We start from the raw sequence: 17,620 nt of genomic DNA on the forward strand, positions 1-17,620 counted from the left end.
GCTTTTAGCTTTGAAAAATATACTTTAATTCATCTCGATATGAAAATGTATTCAAACTGAATGAAAACCATGGGATAAAGATCCGACATTTTAACAAACAAATGTTTTATCCCAAAGTTGACTGGGAAAAGTTGCGGTTAGAATAAATGAACAGCTGCTGTAGTAATGCTTAAACAAGTCACCACTAAAGTATGGAGAACAATAAAGGAAACAACCCTGAGAATAACTGTGTGGTCCACACTAATCAGTCAAAAATTATCACTGGAGTGGTTTGTTATTACAAAGACCCATGAACTGTACCCACCATAAAGTAAGGAATAGCAAATACAAATTCATGGGAAGAAATCAAACTGATGTAAAGACTAGATGTGTTTAATACAACATGTTCCCCTTTATATCTTTAGGATGACAGTAAAACTCAGTGAATTCAATCTTTGAAATGTGTATAAGAATATTGGTCAAAAAAGAAAGCAAGCAAGCGCATCCATGGAAAACAATCCATGTTGTTATACTATATTGGCCCTTTAGAATAAAAATCTAATTTTTGGTATGGGGCACTCAAATAATTTCAGTGAAAGAAAAGCAACTTTGCCCAAGGTGTATTTTATCTGTTCCAGGCCATATTTGTATTTAACACATCATGTTTAACATATACAGTACACTGACATAGTGTGAATATCAACAGTATTTAAAATAACTAACAGATTAAACCAAACAAGGGCAGTTCGTTTTAGCGCAATAAGTTCATTACATTGACAATACTACATGAACAAACTAAGCATGACATATTTACTGCATACAAATAAAATAAACTACATACCGTTTCCAAATACAGAAATGCATCATTTACAATGTATGTTAAGAAAGATTTCAAACAAAGTCTCCTGAACTATAAAAGAAATTAAATTACAACATTTATTTACACAATACATATCAATCCATATACCTAATACCAACCTTAAATGTCTTCTCATAGTTAAATCTACAATTCCTTTTGATGCTAGATCATTCCTAAAAGAAAAAGAAAGCATGTCTCTAGATCTGGCCCATGAATGTTGCTCAGACATGGGATGCAAATTATGATAAACTGAGAGGCGGTCTCTTCAGCCCACATTTTACCATTTTGTTTAGCTATATAAATAAATATTTACAATGACTTGAATGAACCAGTAAAAAATAATGAAACAATGAAGATACATTTTTATACAGTTATTACATGGCTGACGATGCAGGGAGGGAAAAAACTGAAATTTACATATAGTTGAAGTGCTGACATCAATTACATAAAGAAAAGGAACTATAAGGAGAAAATATAGAAATACTATATTAAATAAATATTAATAAATAAAGTTGCATGATGCAATGTCTCCTTGGAAAGACAATTTTGGCATCAGCTTAGCACTTTCTATTCAGGTATTAGGCTATTTGTAATAGTTTGTCAACAGCAGGGACAAAATTAAATTGTTTTAAAATTAAATGTAGCATGTGGCACAGTGGACATTTACCACATACATACATATATACATATATATATATATATATATATCATATGTATATCATCCATGACAATGATATACAGTATGCCACTGAAATGCAAGGAAAACAAAAAACTGGGAGAAAGGACTAAAAACAGTAAATCCTGTCCAATTAAGACAAAACACTATTTTACCTGACCAAAAAAAATGTTCTTTCCCTTTACAAATTAATAATAACATTATAACCTCAATGCCTAAATATAAACAAACTCAAATAGCCTAAAACCTCAAATGAGTACATCAATTTAACATGCTAGCTAGTCTTGTTGGCTAAATCCAAGTCTCTAAATTTGGAATTACTACTTAATTCTTGCAAATTTATTTTAGAAAAATAGTAGGATTTACCCACTTAAAAGTTAGTTACCAAGTGTGAAAAATGTTTAACCATCAAATTAAGTTGTTGGCTGTAACTTAATGTCTCCTCAAAATAAGCAATAATGTAATGTTATAAGTGGAAGCACAGTGTCAAAAAGATAATGTGTATTACTTTTATGAGAAGATGACATAACTAAATAACTGTAGTACAAAATATAAATCACTATCATCTGAAGCAGTTACTTCCTTGAAGCCTTCTATAATAAAAAGCCATTTTCTTCGTTCCCATGTAAAATCTTCAGCCACATTTCCAACACCTCACAAGAGAAGCTTGCCATTACGGTGGATTTTCAGGATTTTTCCAAGTCTCTGTTTTGCAGTCGCAAGTCCTTTCTTTGGACGCTTCCCTGATAAATGAGGGTGGAAGGAGAGCAATGAATTAGAAATGGTGCTGTTGCTAAAATTAGTAACTACTGGTTGATAGACAGTAGACACTATACACACATTGTCTGAAATTCACTGTTGATTATGGAGACTCCCTCTTTCCCAGGTGTTTCACCTCGATTGCATCTAAACCCTAACATTTAACTTCACTAAAACTATGCCTAAACCTAACCTCACAACCCTGTCAAACTGGGCGAAACTCCTGGGAAAGAGTGAGTCCTGCTGGTGGTGTATGTGTAGAAGGCAAGTCCGTTGATATAGATTCATATTTCACAAGATTTCAGATTATTTTGATATTTGGCCAATGGCCATTGATAATGATGTCACGAAACACACGATAGACAATATCTGAGATAATCAATAGTCCACAAAATGTCATCTGATACATACATCACAATATCTGTGTACCTGAAGAAATACCAATAAAGAAGGCAAAAAGCAGGAATTATGTATTTATTCACAGAATTGACATGAAGATGAAAGTTTATCAGATTCTTTAAGCTGAATTCCAATACCTCGGCCACTCGCTCACTCACACTGTCACTCTACTCCAGCATGGTGGTGTTACGGTGAAATTAGTGACCTGCTGAAATATGTGACAATCGTGTGTAGACGCCCAGGGATGTTATCTGCTAAGTACGAACACGTTCGTACCTAAAGCTTTACACCAAATATGAAACGGTTGAGCCGAAAATCACCTTTTAACATTGACCCGTTGCTAGGCAACGCCTCCGTCACCCCCAGAACCAGGATTTTTGCACATGGCCCCCATATGCCTCATGTCTCTGAAACTACGAGCACTGTCCTTGGGGATCGTCATCCATCTGTGGTTCGGATGTGATTTTCTATCGCATCACTCCCGACGTTAACGTTTCTGGCGAAAGGTAAACGGCGTGAGATACTGCCAATATTAGCCGATCTTTACAATGGCGGTCTCCATGCCGGTAAGCAAGCGTAAAAATGAAACTACCTATATATACGAAAAAAACCCTAGCAGGGTTTAACTACCATCTCCCGCCACCAGGTGGAAGACAAAGACTTAAAGACCTCCATGTAAGTTGTTATGTGAAGTCCACAAGATGGTCAAATATTTCGGCAGGTCACCAATTTCACCATAACACCACCATGCTGGAGTGACTGAGTGTTAAGTGAGCGAGTGGCCAAGATTTTGGGTATTGGAATTTGGCTTTAGTGTGCATCACAACCTGACCAGTTGTACATGAACAACAATTTGCATAGTGCCTCTGTAACATAAACGGACAGCAACCTGCCCACGACTCCATTTATTAGTTAGTTCTTGGTTCCAGCCGGACTTCCAAACTAACTTTTCACCGCCATCCCAAAATACTAATTCAAATGTATAAATATTGATACCCAGTGCCAGTGAGTGTATTAACAAAAGGAAGCACGACAAATTTGACAATATGGTAGTATACATCTTTTGTCTCACCCCTACAATGACAACTGAGGCCACTTTTACACGGCAACAGTCTCCAGAGAAAATGGCAAAGTCCTTTTGCACTCACTTTTTATTCAGTGTTTACACATAGATGCAACAGTGACAGAAAACGCTGTGGTGTGCATGCCAGGTGGCTAGGTGGGGATGACAAACTGCCAGATAGACAAGGCATGCATGTGTACTAGAACCACTTCCGTTTGTTTACATCATGGTTTACATTCACCAATGCAGCAGCTCGCTAGTCGCTACCTGCTACATTTGTATTCGTATGATAAATGGGGCGAGGGAGCACAGTTTGCTCATCCTAGAAACTCCAAATATCAACTACAGCTCTGCACCAATGTAATAAACATAAGCACCGTGGGCCGACATGAGCCATGATGTCACACGTTTTGCGGATTAATCATTTTGTCCGTTTACATGGAGACGCCAGGCAGAGCGTTTTCAAAGATTTCCACAGTTTTCACTTTGTGTTTTCAACCCCCGAAAATGCTGTTGTCGTCTAAAACGGACCCGTGCAAACAATACTTTATTTTTCCGTTTTCTATGGAAACCATTCTAAAAGGGGCCTGAATTTTTCTCCTTGGATCAATAAATGTTATCTTATCATTGGCTGTGAAGTGTTAAGCCACCAATGCTTACCTTGACCAGGTCCTGTGGTGCCTTGGCTTGTTACGCCTGCAGGAGTCCCGCCTGATGGAGAGTAAGTGCTGCTGTTCTGAGGAGAGAGTGAAGGTCGCCTAGAAGTGAGGAAAACACCGGGGGCCATGGCTCCACTGCCTCTGGGTCCTCCGGGGCCAAAGGGTCCTGGTCCTGCTGTGTATTCATGGTCCAGCAGACTGGCAGAGTAATACTCCATTCTCCTGTCTGGACTGACAGATTCTGGAGCTGCTGGAGGGGAGGGTGGAGCTGGTTCTACCTGGACAGGAGGCGGGGCTACAGGTGCAGGGGGACGCGCTTTTTTGGTGTACTTTCTCTTGGCAGGTTTCTGCTGCTCCTAAGTCATAATAACGGACCAAAAAAAAAGATTAGAGCTCAAGTTCAATGCCACAGAGTTCATAGGTTGGTTGGTTCAGCTGATACTGTCCCGTCAACTCACCTGTTGCGCTAGCTTGGCAGAAGCAGCAGCAAGGCCAGTTTCTACTGATGCTACTCTAGCCCCTTCTCTCGGTGGGCGCTCCTGTTTTGGAAGGGTTGGCATCACCCGGGCTACAAAATGGCAACAAAATGTTTAGGGATCAAACCACCACAATCTTAAAACTGATGTTCTCTGTTATGCAACTACGTTGATTACCTTTGGGGCTCCAAGGCGTGTCATCCCAATTTTTCTTCCGTTTCATCCTGGCTTTGTTGGCACGGTCCTCCTCATCAGACTCCAAGGAGGGGTAAACTGAAAGACATATTTGAGAAATCAAACAATAGGTTGATCATTAACTAATTGTAAACGTTTGTGCTGTGACCTGCCTTGATCATCAGCAGGCACAAGGAAAGTGTGTGACTGTGTGTGTGTGTGTGTGTGTGTGTGTGTGTGTGTGTGTCACTGTCCCATGTTGACCGTGAATGTGTTCATGTGTGTCATTTACATTCTGTTTGGATCCATGCACCAACTGACTTATTTCGCGTACATATGAAAAATAGTTGGTCCCTTTTAAAAAACATATATATATAAATGTGGAAATAAGGAATAAAATAAATAAATAAAATAAGGGAATTAAAATGTGTGAGTCTCTCACCATAATCTGAGTCTTTGAAACAAGTGCCCAGAGCCTCTTGCTCATCTGGACTGTCGTCCTCGCTCAGATGTCGGGCTGGCTTTTTGATGGCCCGTTTCCCAGGCCGCTGCTGAACGGCAGGCTTCTTCTCAAGATTTGACCCCGACTTTTTTATACCTCCAGTCACCCACACTGCCCTCCCTCCCTTCTCCTTGACCACTCCCAGTCCCTCGGTCAGGCCCCCAGAGATGGAGAGGGGAGATGAGGATGAGGAAGAGGACGACGAGGAGGAAGGAGGGTTAGCCATGGAGAGCATGCCTTGGATTGCATCTCGGGTACTGGGAGAAGCCGGTGCTTCCTCACTGAGTCAAAGAAAAGTAAAACGATGGTTACAAAAGCAACACAGGACAGGACAGTTTTACTCTGAACTGGTACAAAAAAGGTTCAGTCTTAGGTTTTAATATACTAACTACACTATCAAACCAACCTGAGTGGAGCAGAGTCCAAGCCTGCCACTTGCTTGCTGGCTTTCAACAAGTCCAGAATGCCTCCAGCTCCACCCTTTACTCCATGGGCTGCCAGTACCTCCTCATCTGTGGTATAGTCCTCCTGAAACCACACGGGCATAAATGCATTAACACCGTTATCACTGCTGCATGACAGTGTTAAGCTAAATGTATGCTCCACTGTACGGTCGTACAAGTTCACGGCGTGTCACGGATCCAACACATGGTGAGCTTGTATGGTGGTTCTATTTTTTTCCGTACGACAAAGTACCGGTATAAAACGGACTTTAGACAAATAATGATAGAAGCCCTGAGTATCGGATGGTTGATTATATTTATTGCATTTTCATTTGGATATTAGTCATATTATCTCACCTCAATGTCAAAGTCCACCTCTCCTGGCTCTCTGATACGATTGGGGTCAGAGCAGGGTTTGGCTCTGGGAAGTTTCCTAGGAAGACCTGAGAGGACACATATTTTTCATTCGTTATACAGTTTTCAGTGGTTATAGTAGTGACTCCTAAATCAGATTAAATGTTCCTTTTTAGAGCCAAAACGTTCCCCCTTACCAAGTTCTCCCTAGATCAATTAAAATGTTCATAGTTCTGTTGAGTCAAGATTTCCTCTTTACCACTTAGTTTCTTCTTCTTGCCAGATGCTGCAGGCTTGCGTCTTGGAGGCGGAGTTTCATCAATCTGCAGCTCATCCTCAGATTCAAAGTCGGAGAGGCTGCTAGACCCCTCCATGTCCAGATGCTTGTACTGTCCAGCACTTCCTGCTCCATTACTGCCACCTGAACGGCTTACTTTCTTCCTACAATCATGGTAAAGAGAAGACCAGCAATGAAATAAAGGTTGGGAAAGAGTGCCACCTACTGTATAGTTAGAAAATATAGAAAATGATGAGATTTCTGGACTCAAAGCTTACCCTTGAATTTTACCATTGGTCAGTACCAGTTTTAGCTTGCTTTTATTTAATTTCCCTTCAAACCCATCCAGTGGTAGGTCCAACTAGAGTGCAAGAAAACAGAATTGTGAGCAAACTTTCATATATAAGGATACAATCCATAAGCGATAAGAGCAAACGTCTAATAATATAATAACAAAGATAATAATACAAATGACTAGTCAGTGTACATTCTTGGTGGCTTCTGTGAAGTCTGCTGAACTCGTACCTTATTTTTGTTTTTGGACTTCCCAGGTTGGAATTTCTTGAGTGTGTGCTTGGTGTGGATCTCAAGGAGGTCCAGTTCTCCCGGCTCTGCTTTTAGTATAGATTTCTGGCCCTTTTTCTTAGTTCCAGGGGGTCCTACACTAACACCACCTTGAACATCTTTAGGTTTGGGACCTCGCTTTTTGCCAGGGGGGCGGCCTGAACTTTGAGAGGTGGTCAGTGGAGCTTTGGAGAGAGGTGAACCAGGGAATTGAGTTCCACTGCGGCCAATATTTTGCTGAAAGATGTCCTTGGAAGAGAGAGATGTGTTAGAGATCTACGATAATAATGTTTAACACTTTTACTGCATGAAAACTGTATGACGAACTTCAAGTACATTTACTCCAGTTCTTCTGCCAATTACCTCAACCAGGCGGATCTCCTTGGCCAGGTCCTTTATTAGCTGTGTCGTCTTGATAGTTTCTGGGATCTCCACCTCATGGTCACTCAAAGCCTGAGTGTGAGAAAATCATAATCCATCATCATTTCTGGCTAAAAGAGCTAGGGCCCTATTTACGGCAGTGCCTTACCCCTTAACCCTAAACTTCTTTGCCTTTTCTTTTTACTATTTTGAAACACATTAAAAAACGTGTCTACATCGACACGTTGTGAGCTTGTAGATCCTTATCATACATCATCTCATTCTGGCCAATTACAATTTGCGTCCTCACTTTTCCCATCTTAACTTTTGTCTTCAATGTTTGTGTTTACACAAACCCGGAAAGCTGTGCATAAGGGACTAGCACCCCTCAAAAATAGTATAAAAAAAAGAGAAAAAAGGCAGACGTTTAGAGATAAGGGGCAAGGCACTAGTGAAAATAGGGCACAGTGTCAAGACTAAATTTAGAAAGATCAGTTCTATAAATCTTGTACTGTATAATTTACAATACTGGCGAATCTTCCACATTTTTCAAATCAAATTGCACTTTTAACTGCATTACACACAGTGGTAATATAATTTTGACAAAAGCTATGTTGATTGTCATACAGTACTGAAATTAATGGAAACCAATGGCTTCCTGGAAGGTAGGGGTGGGAGGAATGTTATGCACTGGAAAATGGCCACCCGTAATATATATGTCATTAACATATTGGTATGGTCCTATCAGTAAACATGAACTCTGAGTGACCTCTTTGCGAGTCCAGGTACGGAAGGCATTGTTCAGGGCCTTTGCTCCGTGGACCAGGTAAGTAGCAGGATGTCTGCGGTTTTCTCTCAGACCTGCAAGAGAAACCAGCAACAGCGTTAGTGAGATCGCAATAATGTATTCATTGCTAGTAATAAAATTCATGGGAAGGCAGTGCGGTCCCTTACCTCTAAATGTGTCAAGAAGGTGCTTTCCGACATACCAGCACATAGTCTCAAAGTTGGGGAATTTGAAAAGGTCTGCTGTACTTAATCTCTTCTCTATTTCATATGCTCTGAAGGTAAAATACAGCACAAATCAATTTGTGATCAATGGAAACAGCCACAACCTGGAATATATATATCTGTGGATGGATGACTTAACCCATTTTGGGCTTTTTTAAACATTTTAAACATTATGTTGTAATTTAGCTATTGAAAAATAGCAGATCTACAAGCTCATAGCGCGCCACCGAGTGGCGCGCTATGAACTTGTAGGTCTGCTATTTTTGAAAAATCTTGAGAATATTTATTTCAGAAAACTGGAGGATTTAGAATAATTCTTTTAAATTTCGAGGTCAGGCCTAAATGGGTTAAGACAAGTTCTAAATAATACCAAATATACTGTCAAACAGAACCAGAGGGGACTAACCGTAGCTGCATGTCAATGTTGAGACTGTGCAGGAAATTCCCTCCAAAAGCCAGGCAGTCTACTGGAGTCAACACAGAATGAATCCACCCTGGAAGACAGACAGAGGAGACATTTGAATCCCACTAGTACAATACTACAATTACAACTACTGTATATGCCAAACCTAAATAACTAACAAACATTATAGCTTACCTGTTGGGATGAAAAGAGTGTTTCCTTGTTTGACAGAGCATTTATAGCACATGTCAACTTGATCGCCGAAGAACATCTCATTCTGACTCGATGAGGCGTTCCAACGCTCAAACAGGGCCAAGTTGGCTGGTGTGGGTGAGATCAGGTAGAAGATTTTCTCACCCTGAAGAGTAGCAAGGATACATATCATACTGTTATTTATGAGAATACATGTCTTCAAATCAAAAGCTCCAATTAATTCATCCAATAAAAACGCATTCTCAATTAGGTACAAAGACATATTACAGTAATTAAATGTACAAATGCATTTTGGTAAAAGAAAGGTGGAACGCCTCTTGATAGCACAAGTATGTTTAATATTGTTCACAATAGTGCATTACATAACGTTTTTTTTTGCATGATGCTCTCGCTTTGTTAATTTTTGCAAGTTTGTTTTTAGTAAACCACCTGAAGCTCAACCTGGACAAGACCGAGCTGATGTTCCTCCCGGGGAAGGGCTGTCCGCACCGAGACATGGCCATCACCATTGATAATGCTGTGGTGACCTCAACTCGGACTGCGAAAAATCTGGGTGTGACCCTGGACGATCAACTGACGTTCTCGGCAAACATCGCATCAGTGACAAGGTCCTGCAGATTCCTCCTCTACAACATCAGGAGGATTCGCCCCTTCCTCACGGAGAAGGCAGCCCAGGTGCTCATCCAGGCTCTCGTCATCTCCCGCCTGGACTACTGCAACTCCCTCCTTGCTGGTGCTCCGGCATCTGCCATCAGACCTCTGGAGCTTGTTCAGAAAGCTGCGGCTCGTCTGGTGTTCAACCGCCCCAAGTTCTCCCACACAACCATCCTTCTCCGTTCTCTACACTGGCTCCCCGTAGCGGCCCGCATCCAGTTCAAAACCCTGGTGTTAGCCTATAGGGCAGTGAAAGGAACAGCTCCTTCCTACCTCCGGGCTATGGTCGATGCCTACACCCCTGCCCGACCACTTCGGTCTGCCACCTCGGGGCGACTGATTGCCTCGTCACTCAAGGGTCCTTCTGGCCGATCCACACGGTCACGACTCTTTTCTGTTCTGGCCCCACAGTGGTGGAATGAACTCCCCACTGATGTTAGGACAGCAGAGTCACTGCCCATATTTCGCCGCAGGTTGAAAACCCACCTCTTCAGGAAACACTACCCTTCCTCTCTGCCTGACCTACTTGTTGTTAACTAGTTGTACGAACGCTTGTTTTCTATTGTTGTATTGTTTATTGGATCTTGTTTAGTCGATACACTTAACTGTTTTAGCTCATGCCCATTTGATTTAGCTATTTTGTCTCATCTGGTTAAGGAAATAGGTAGCTGATATATTGCACTTTTACCTTAGCGCTAGGTATACTCTTGGTTGCTTGTTTTTGCAGAAAATGCACTAAAGACTTCTGGTGATTAGTAGTTTTTGTTCCCTACCTATGTTGAATACACTTATTGTAAGTCGCTTTGGATAAAAGCGTCTGCTAAATGACTGTAATGTAATGTAATGTAATGTAATGTATAGTAGAGACAGGAAACTGAGGGCAGATCGAGGGAACGACATGCAACAGTCTTCAGTCACAATATGGTGTGTCCACATTATCACTGTGCCCCCAGTTTCATTGATTTTCTGCACCAAGTTCACCCATTCATTTTCTGCACCAAGTTCACCCATTAAAACCAAAAAGAATTTCTCTCTTTCTCTCTCTCCAAGTTAAACCTTTGCATTTTCCCCACTTACCCTCAGAACATGATACCACACTGAGGTGCCTCCAAAGTCAATGTGGAAGTCTGTGTAGCTGTCTTTCACTCCCATCAAGCAATACTTCTGCACGTTGGGGCGCTCAAACACAGACTCCTCGGGCCAGAGGTTTTCCACCCAAGACAGTTTCCTTACGATCTTTGGAGTTTCTACCAGGTTTGACAGCCTGAAACAGGAACACATTAATAATTTATTTGACCTGAACTCTCAAGAGTTGACATACATACATGTATAACATTCAGATGGTTAACTAGTTGAGCCTGAGGGAGAAATTGTATTAAACCACTTACTGTACCCATACAGTAAATTAATGGACTATGGGTCACTGATCCATAATGAACTCCAGATCTCACTACGATGGATTAGGAATCTAGGATGTTATCTGTTAAACAACTTGGTATTATACTCTTGTCAATTCATCTGTAGCTAAACAATCCTCTTTAGCTAGCAAGCTCACAGTTGTTAAATTTAACCGGACCAAATAATTTAAAATGTCAAAAATAATTTTAAATATTAGGGCTAGACTACAGTTTAAGACCCATAATTATTTTTTGGTTAATCATTCGTCATTACATTATTAGGGAATACAAATATGGCATTGCGGTGGCTTCAAATGATTACATAATCATCCTCCTCAATCCAGAGTTTATTATAGACCATTTTGATGGGTTCAATATCCAGTGGTACCTAGTCTCAGAAAACTCCAGGCTGATCACATTGAGTACTTTGTCTCTGTTTGGGCGGTTGTAGTATTCCACAAAGTCTCCTAAGCGCATCTTCATATCACTTTGACGAGATACATCAATCACATCAATTTCTTTGTCGGCACCTAGGATCAACACATAATCAATTTATAAATGAATTTATATTTCAATAACTGATTTTCAAGCAAACAATACAACAAACAACCGAGGAAATAATCAGATAAAATATTTTTTCTGAGCCTGGGAATCTTAATGGCAAAAACATCCTGATTCCTGTCATCCAGGGAACAATAAAATATGTTATTTAGGACAAAAGTAAATCTCCCTGGCTGATAGGCAGTTGTTACAAAGTGGATTGTTTGAGGCGAGCCATCGTTGGCATTGTGACCGTGACGAGTTGTGGATCGGCTAAACAAAAAGAAAGGGTGAAAAAAGTTAGTCTTGAGCCCTGTAATCTGGCCAGAGGCATACCGATGTAGTGTTCCACATCGCTGACACCAAACGACGAAGGAGGCAGGTTCATGCCCAGGCCATCCCGCCTTAAGACCAAGACAGGAACACTGAACGAACGTTCCTCTAGAAACTCAACTGTCAGCTGGGCGCCTGAGGGCTTCAGCAGCACCTCGTCCGCACTGTCATAAAATAAGTCACACACACACACACGCACAGAGACACAGACACACGCACGTGATTGTGACCACAATATTTTTCTTTAAAAAATGTTATGGCCATTAAACAAAAACTGATTCTTCAGAGCTTTTAAAATATTTGTTGTGGGATTAGGCTGTCATAATATGATTTTACATGAGAGATGCTGTGTCATATTATGACACAGCATCTCTATAGTTGAAAAATGTTAAATAAAGATGCATAAGATGCTTATGACATTTTAAGTAAGTTAAAGTAAAGATTTACACTCTGGTCAGCCAATAAAATCAAGTTGACATTGTACAGTAGTCCTGCCCCACCATGGCAAGGGTGGTGCATCGTTGGTTGTCAGTTCTCAAAAATGTTCCCTTTCAACAAAACAAATCCTTGTTAAAGGACAGGTCCAGGTGGCTGGTTTAGACGGTTCTATATGTAACAATTGCAATTTTTTTTACTGACAGAGATTTGATTTATTTATTAGATCCCCCTCATTGAATTTGTGTGTCACATGACATAGTCTGTCCTGCAATTCCGGACCAGCGATTTTCTTACCGTAATCAGATGTTATTATCCAACAACCAGTGGTAGAGGCGATGGGGAAAAAAAGTACTCCATCCAGAATGCAGTGGAGCTCAGAACATGCACACTGGGTCATAGGCTTGTTCGCCTTTTTACAGAAGCCCCTTTGGGACAAAACACTGTACATCGTATATATGACCCAGCGTGCACGGTCGGAGCTGCAGTGCACTCTGGAAGGAGTTATGTAATTTTTCACCTGTATCACTAGTTATTGGATACAATACCATCAGACTACGGTAAGAAAATGGTTAATTCTATTTTATGCAGAAATACATCAAACCAAAGAAGACCAAAGACCCCTGAACACAACTGATTGAAAATTTAAATAGAATGATTTGTGCACATGATGCCTCAAATGTAGATGTACCTTGGGAATGTGCGGCTGCGTAGCTCCCTGACGAACTGTGGACTTCCTGTCTTGACAGGTCGACTTGGATCTCTTGCTACACTAAGACCACCATCTGCCTGCTTATTTCCCCCACGGCGCTTGCGCACTGCTTGGGAGAGAGGGGAAAGACAATCACATTTACACTGTCAAAGACAAGGGCATACAGAAGTGTTAGCTGTACTGTAAATGACCACAGAAATACTGCATGCAGTATGGCATGAAGGCAAACCCAGAAATAACTATAACTTACTGACAGATGGCCCATGGGAGACCTGACAGTTGGGGCAGTGATACAGATCAATCTCTGCAGCTTTGTCCTCCTCCACTCCAACACAACTGCAAAGAAAATGATCAATTATTACACAATGGAATGCAGAATAGGTTTATGATCAATTAACCAGGTAAATGTGTTGTACTTTGAGGTTGTCACAATAGTCATGTCGAATTATGCCCAGAACTGATAATGGCAAAACAGACTGTGTTGAGTTTTTCCATAATTCACAAGTTACCATGGGGAACTTGTAATACACTAGTGACTAGATGTAGATTATACAATACAACAATTTCCAACATCAAGTGATGTGTAATGCTGCATTCACAATGGCAGATACAAGACATATTTTAGAAGGAGGATACCAGCACTCACGGAGTAGTCCTTTAAGGCACTTTATTGTTTCATCTTAAATGGGATAGGTATGCTGCAAGCAGCAACACAACAAACGCGTTTCGGCCAACGGCCTTCGTCAGCGTTGTATGCTGTAAACAAGGCTAAGTGTCACATTTATACTGTCCGACGGTGCGACACAATCCCCTGTCCGGGTTGATACACACAACCAGCTAAACCCAAAAGTACAAACACAATAAATTAAGGTACATATTCAACAAAAGATGTCCAACAAAAAATGTCATAATGTTTAGCCAAAAGACTTCGGGAATTCATAAGGCACCAACTGCAGGAATCAGTCTTTTAGTCCAATCCAACATTATTAAATAAGCTCAAAGGGCATAACTGGCTGAGTCCTTAAAGGGGTGGGGGGAGTTAAGGCCGACGAAGGCCATTGGCCAAAACACGTTTGTTGTGTTGCTGCTTGCAGCACACCTATCCCATTTAAGATGAAACAATAAAGTGCCTTAATTTTTTTCCCCAAGTCTGTATATATACGTACGTTGACGCTAGGTGGCGTCATATCCCAAGTCCGTATATATATATATATATATATATATATATATATATATATATATATATATATATACCCCAACGTAGACTCCGTCTATATAATGGTTGATGCCTACGGAAGCCTTTAACATTGGTCCGCTTCGCATAGCAACGCCCCACCGTTCCAACTATAGGATTGGAAATACATTCACAGTGCAAAGCAGTGGAATAGGATTTTCAAACCGTCATAACTCAGATTCTAGGATCGCTGTCCTTGGTGGATTTTCTGCCATCCACATTTCGGAATTAATTTGTTCCTTTGTACTGCGACGCTGGCGCCATGTAAACGCTTCTGACGAGAGGTGTGTGCTTATTCCAATGCTGCTGTGGTGTGTGTAACAAGAGTGTGTGGGGGGCGGACAAACTCCGACTTCTTAAAGTGTATGCTGGCCCCTGGAGCTGGGGTAGCGGTAGAGCGGGTAGCGGTAGAGATAGAGTTAAAGGGCTACTCCGTGAGGGCTGGTATTCTCCTTCTTCTAAAGTGATTCCTGACCATACACCCGGTAAAATGTTCTAAGAGATTGAGACAGGTGGAGTTCCTTCTTTCCGAGATACAAGAAATACAAAGCTACGCAGCATATCTGTCACTTTGTAGCTTTGTATCTGAAGTTGAAACCATCTCAACATTTTTTGTAGCTTTGTAGCTGTTGTAGCTTTTGTAGCAGCTACAAACGTCTGATGCATCTTTGTATCTTCATGTTCCTGTCTTCCATTGAAAATCAATAGTAGACTGTATCTTTGTATCTGCCTAGCCGCAATTTGCAAAATTAGATTTTTTTTAATATGTTGAATCTAGAGTTGCAACCCGAGCCATTGACAGCCTATTGATCCAAACAAAATGATTCTGTTGTATTAAACTCACTCACCAACATTGCAGCTGTACGAAAAGCTTGAATTATCCTCTCCATCTGCAAAGTGTTTGTTTCATAAAAACCCACCCTAGACATGTTATGAGCTACTTGAAGAAATTCTGTGCAGGTGATTATTTAGTGTTCGAGTTTGGAAGCGCTCGTTTTCAATAACGCAACCACCTGCTGACCCCTGCATTATGTGCAATTTCAAAACACGTGGTACGCAGGTTCATTGAGTGATATCCAAGGAGCGCTTCCAAACTCCAACACAACAACCGAATGTCTTGACAGAAAGTAGCTCATAATAACGTGTAACGTAATGTGGATTTTTATGAAACAAACACTTTGCTGATAGAAAGAGGATAATTCAAGCTTTTCATACAGCTGCAATGCTGGTGAGTTTAACATCGTTTAATACAATCAGATAGGACTTCTATTTGGATGTATGGGTTGTCAAGTGTCAATGGCTGTTGTTGCAACTCTAGATTCAACATATTAAAAGAAAATCTAATGTTGCAAATTGCGGCTAGTATCTGCTAGTGTGAACAGCTGTGACAGCATTAGACAATGTTCATTTTATAAACACTGACTCACCTCCCATGGAACCAGTCTTGACAAATGTCACACTCTATCATGAAGCGTGTCACATCATATGGCAGACGACACAGGCAGTACACAGGTACTGAGGCCATACTGAGTAGGTATGGAGATCAGCACCGCCTTAAATATCAGTCAAAAATAAACTCCAGGAGACAGATGCTATGCAATGTGTCGAAGGTGAACCGAGATCCTGGGCAAAGCTGTTACTGGTGGTGAACCGAGCTGTGCCTCCAACACCTGACTTTCAGATTCCCACTTCTGGCAAACATGGCACACACAGCATTCACCTGCAAACCTGTTGAAATACAGCAGCACAACGAAGAAGCTGTGAGAAATATGAATGGAAGTTTAATGTTTCAACTACTACTTAGCATGTATTGTAACCCTGAGCACAGATAGTAACGTCACTTTGTTCAACGTACAGAAAAGCGTCAAGTCCTACTAGTTAGCAAGGTAATCTTTGCAAATTTTAGTTAGGTTGAGATCGTATATTTTGCTGTCAAACAAACTTTTCACCATTGTCTTATTATGTTACATAAAATCCGAGGCGCGGATAACTTGCTGAAAGCACACACAAATAAAAACAACCAAACCACCCGTCTGATATCTATAAGTGTGCCCTGCTAGCTGATTAACTAGCTGTAGCTTTCTATTTGTAAACACTGGATGTTGATAGTACTGCCCGGGGCGCTAAAACATTTAGCAAACACGCTAGCAAGCTAGCCATGCTATGGTACTTAACGTCAGATATCAGTTATAAAAACAAATCGTATCTTCTATTCTAATACAAAGTAATTGTATTTATGTTATATAATAATTTCACACAACAGCAAAAAAAAGGTTTTTTTTAATATGCTCAAAAAACGATTTGTTTTTAAATACGTTGGCAAAATCGTTTGTTAGCAACTTACCATACCTTGTGAGCTAGCGGTCAGAAGCGGATCAAATCCCTACGATAGCTCGGGGGTCGATGCGGCCTTATTGTTCAGGGTAAATTAATCACAACTACTGCCACCACATTCTAGTTTAACAGCTATGCAACGTCCAAATATAATGAATCATGTCCAGAAGTTAACCCTGGCAAGGGCGAAATAATGGAAAAGACACCTATATTAAAGCACACTGACTGGAAATAAATGAGCACATAAACGCATCAGCGCCATTTCAAAGGCAACAGCGCGAGACGTTTGTTTCGTTGCTGACTGTCTGTTGTTGAGGGAACAATAAAGTTGCGCCTGTTCACAGGGCTGCATTCAGCGAGACGACGTTGCGAAATGGTAATAATACCCTTATTATAACTCAATTGAATAATACGCAATGCCTTCTGGCTTTGGTGGTGAAAGTATCAATACCACAATATAGAAATACCAGTTAAAAGTAAAAGTTGTTTAAAATGAACTCAATATAATTAAAGTAGCCAAAAGTACTTTCGGCATAATGATCATTCTGCATAAAGTCCCATTTCACAGTTAGGTTCAGTATGTATTTTCAAAAAAATTAAAATGAAAATAGTAAAAGCTCACAACACATCACAACGCATTATGAGCTTGTAGATCAGCTAATGCATTTTTTTGCAAAAAATAATAATAAATGAATATTAATAATCAAAATCTAGTAACTATAAGTAGGCTAACTAAAGTTTTCAAATAATTGTAGTGAGATGTAGGCCTAATGGAGTAGAAGTTAAAGTATACTGAAAATTGGTATATAG

General features: G+C 40.5%; 1 protein-coding gene across 3 annotated transcripts; it reads right to left on the reverse strand.

The window, feature by feature from the left end:
• Nucleotides 1-356: 356 nt before the first annotated feature.
• phf8 (PHD finger protein 8) lies at nt 357-17,132 on the reverse strand. 3 transcript variants are annotated; one of them, XM_079522409.1, is made up of 22 exons: nt 16,826-17,132; nt 15,904-16,204; nt 13,493-13,578; nt 13,222-13,351; nt 12,099-12,259; nt 11,611-11,752; nt 10,903-11,089; nt 9,154-9,316; nt 8,962-9,049; nt 8,499-8,605; nt 8,314-8,405; nt 7,548-7,637; nt 7,146-7,433; nt 6,899-6,981; nt 6,603-6,784; nt 6,347-6,432; nt 5,953-6,074; nt 5,487-5,827; nt 5,048-5,143; nt 4,853-4,962; nt 4,396-4,750; nt 357-2,257 (listed from the first exon to the last, which is right to left on the reverse strand). In XM_079522409.1, exons 2-22 carry the CDS (start codon nt 15,999-16,001, stop codon nt 2,169-2,171), a joined length of 3,096 nt encoding a protein of 1,031 aa, XP_079378535.1. In that variant the 5' UTR covers nt 16,002-16,204; nt 16,826-17,132; the 3' UTR covers nt 357-2,168. The 3 variants fall into 3 exon arrangements, with proteins under 3 accessions (XP_079378535.1, XP_079378536.1, XP_079378534.1); XM_079522410.1 differs by having other exon boundaries at nt 13,222-13,348; nt 16,821-17,132; XM_079522408.1 differs by having other exon boundaries at nt 16,821-17,132.
• Between the last annotated feature and the right edge of the window lie 488 nt (nt 17,133-17,620).

Source organism: Electrona antarctica (assembly GCF_951216825.1).
Source record: "Electrona antarctica genome assembly, chromosome: 2".
NCBI classification, from domain to species: domain Eukaryota; kingdom Metazoa; phylum Chordata; class Actinopteri; order Myctophiformes; family Myctophidae; genus Electrona; species Electrona antarctica.

Excerpts from the sequence above, each read along its gene's own strand:
- phf8 (XM_079522409.1), bottom strand. The coding sequence starts at position 16,001 with ATGGCCTCAGTACCTGTGTACTGCCTGTGTCGTCTGCCATATGATGTG. Across the intron at positions 6,785-6,898 it reads ACCAATGGTAAAATTCAAGG|GAAGAAAGTAAGCCGTTCAG; the intron begins GTAAGCTTTGAG and ends CCATGATTGTAG. Across the intron at positions 5,144-5,486 it reads TTTCAAAGACTCAGATTATG|TTTACCCCTCCTTGGAGTCT; the intron begins GTGAGAGACTCA and ends TATGTCTTTCAG.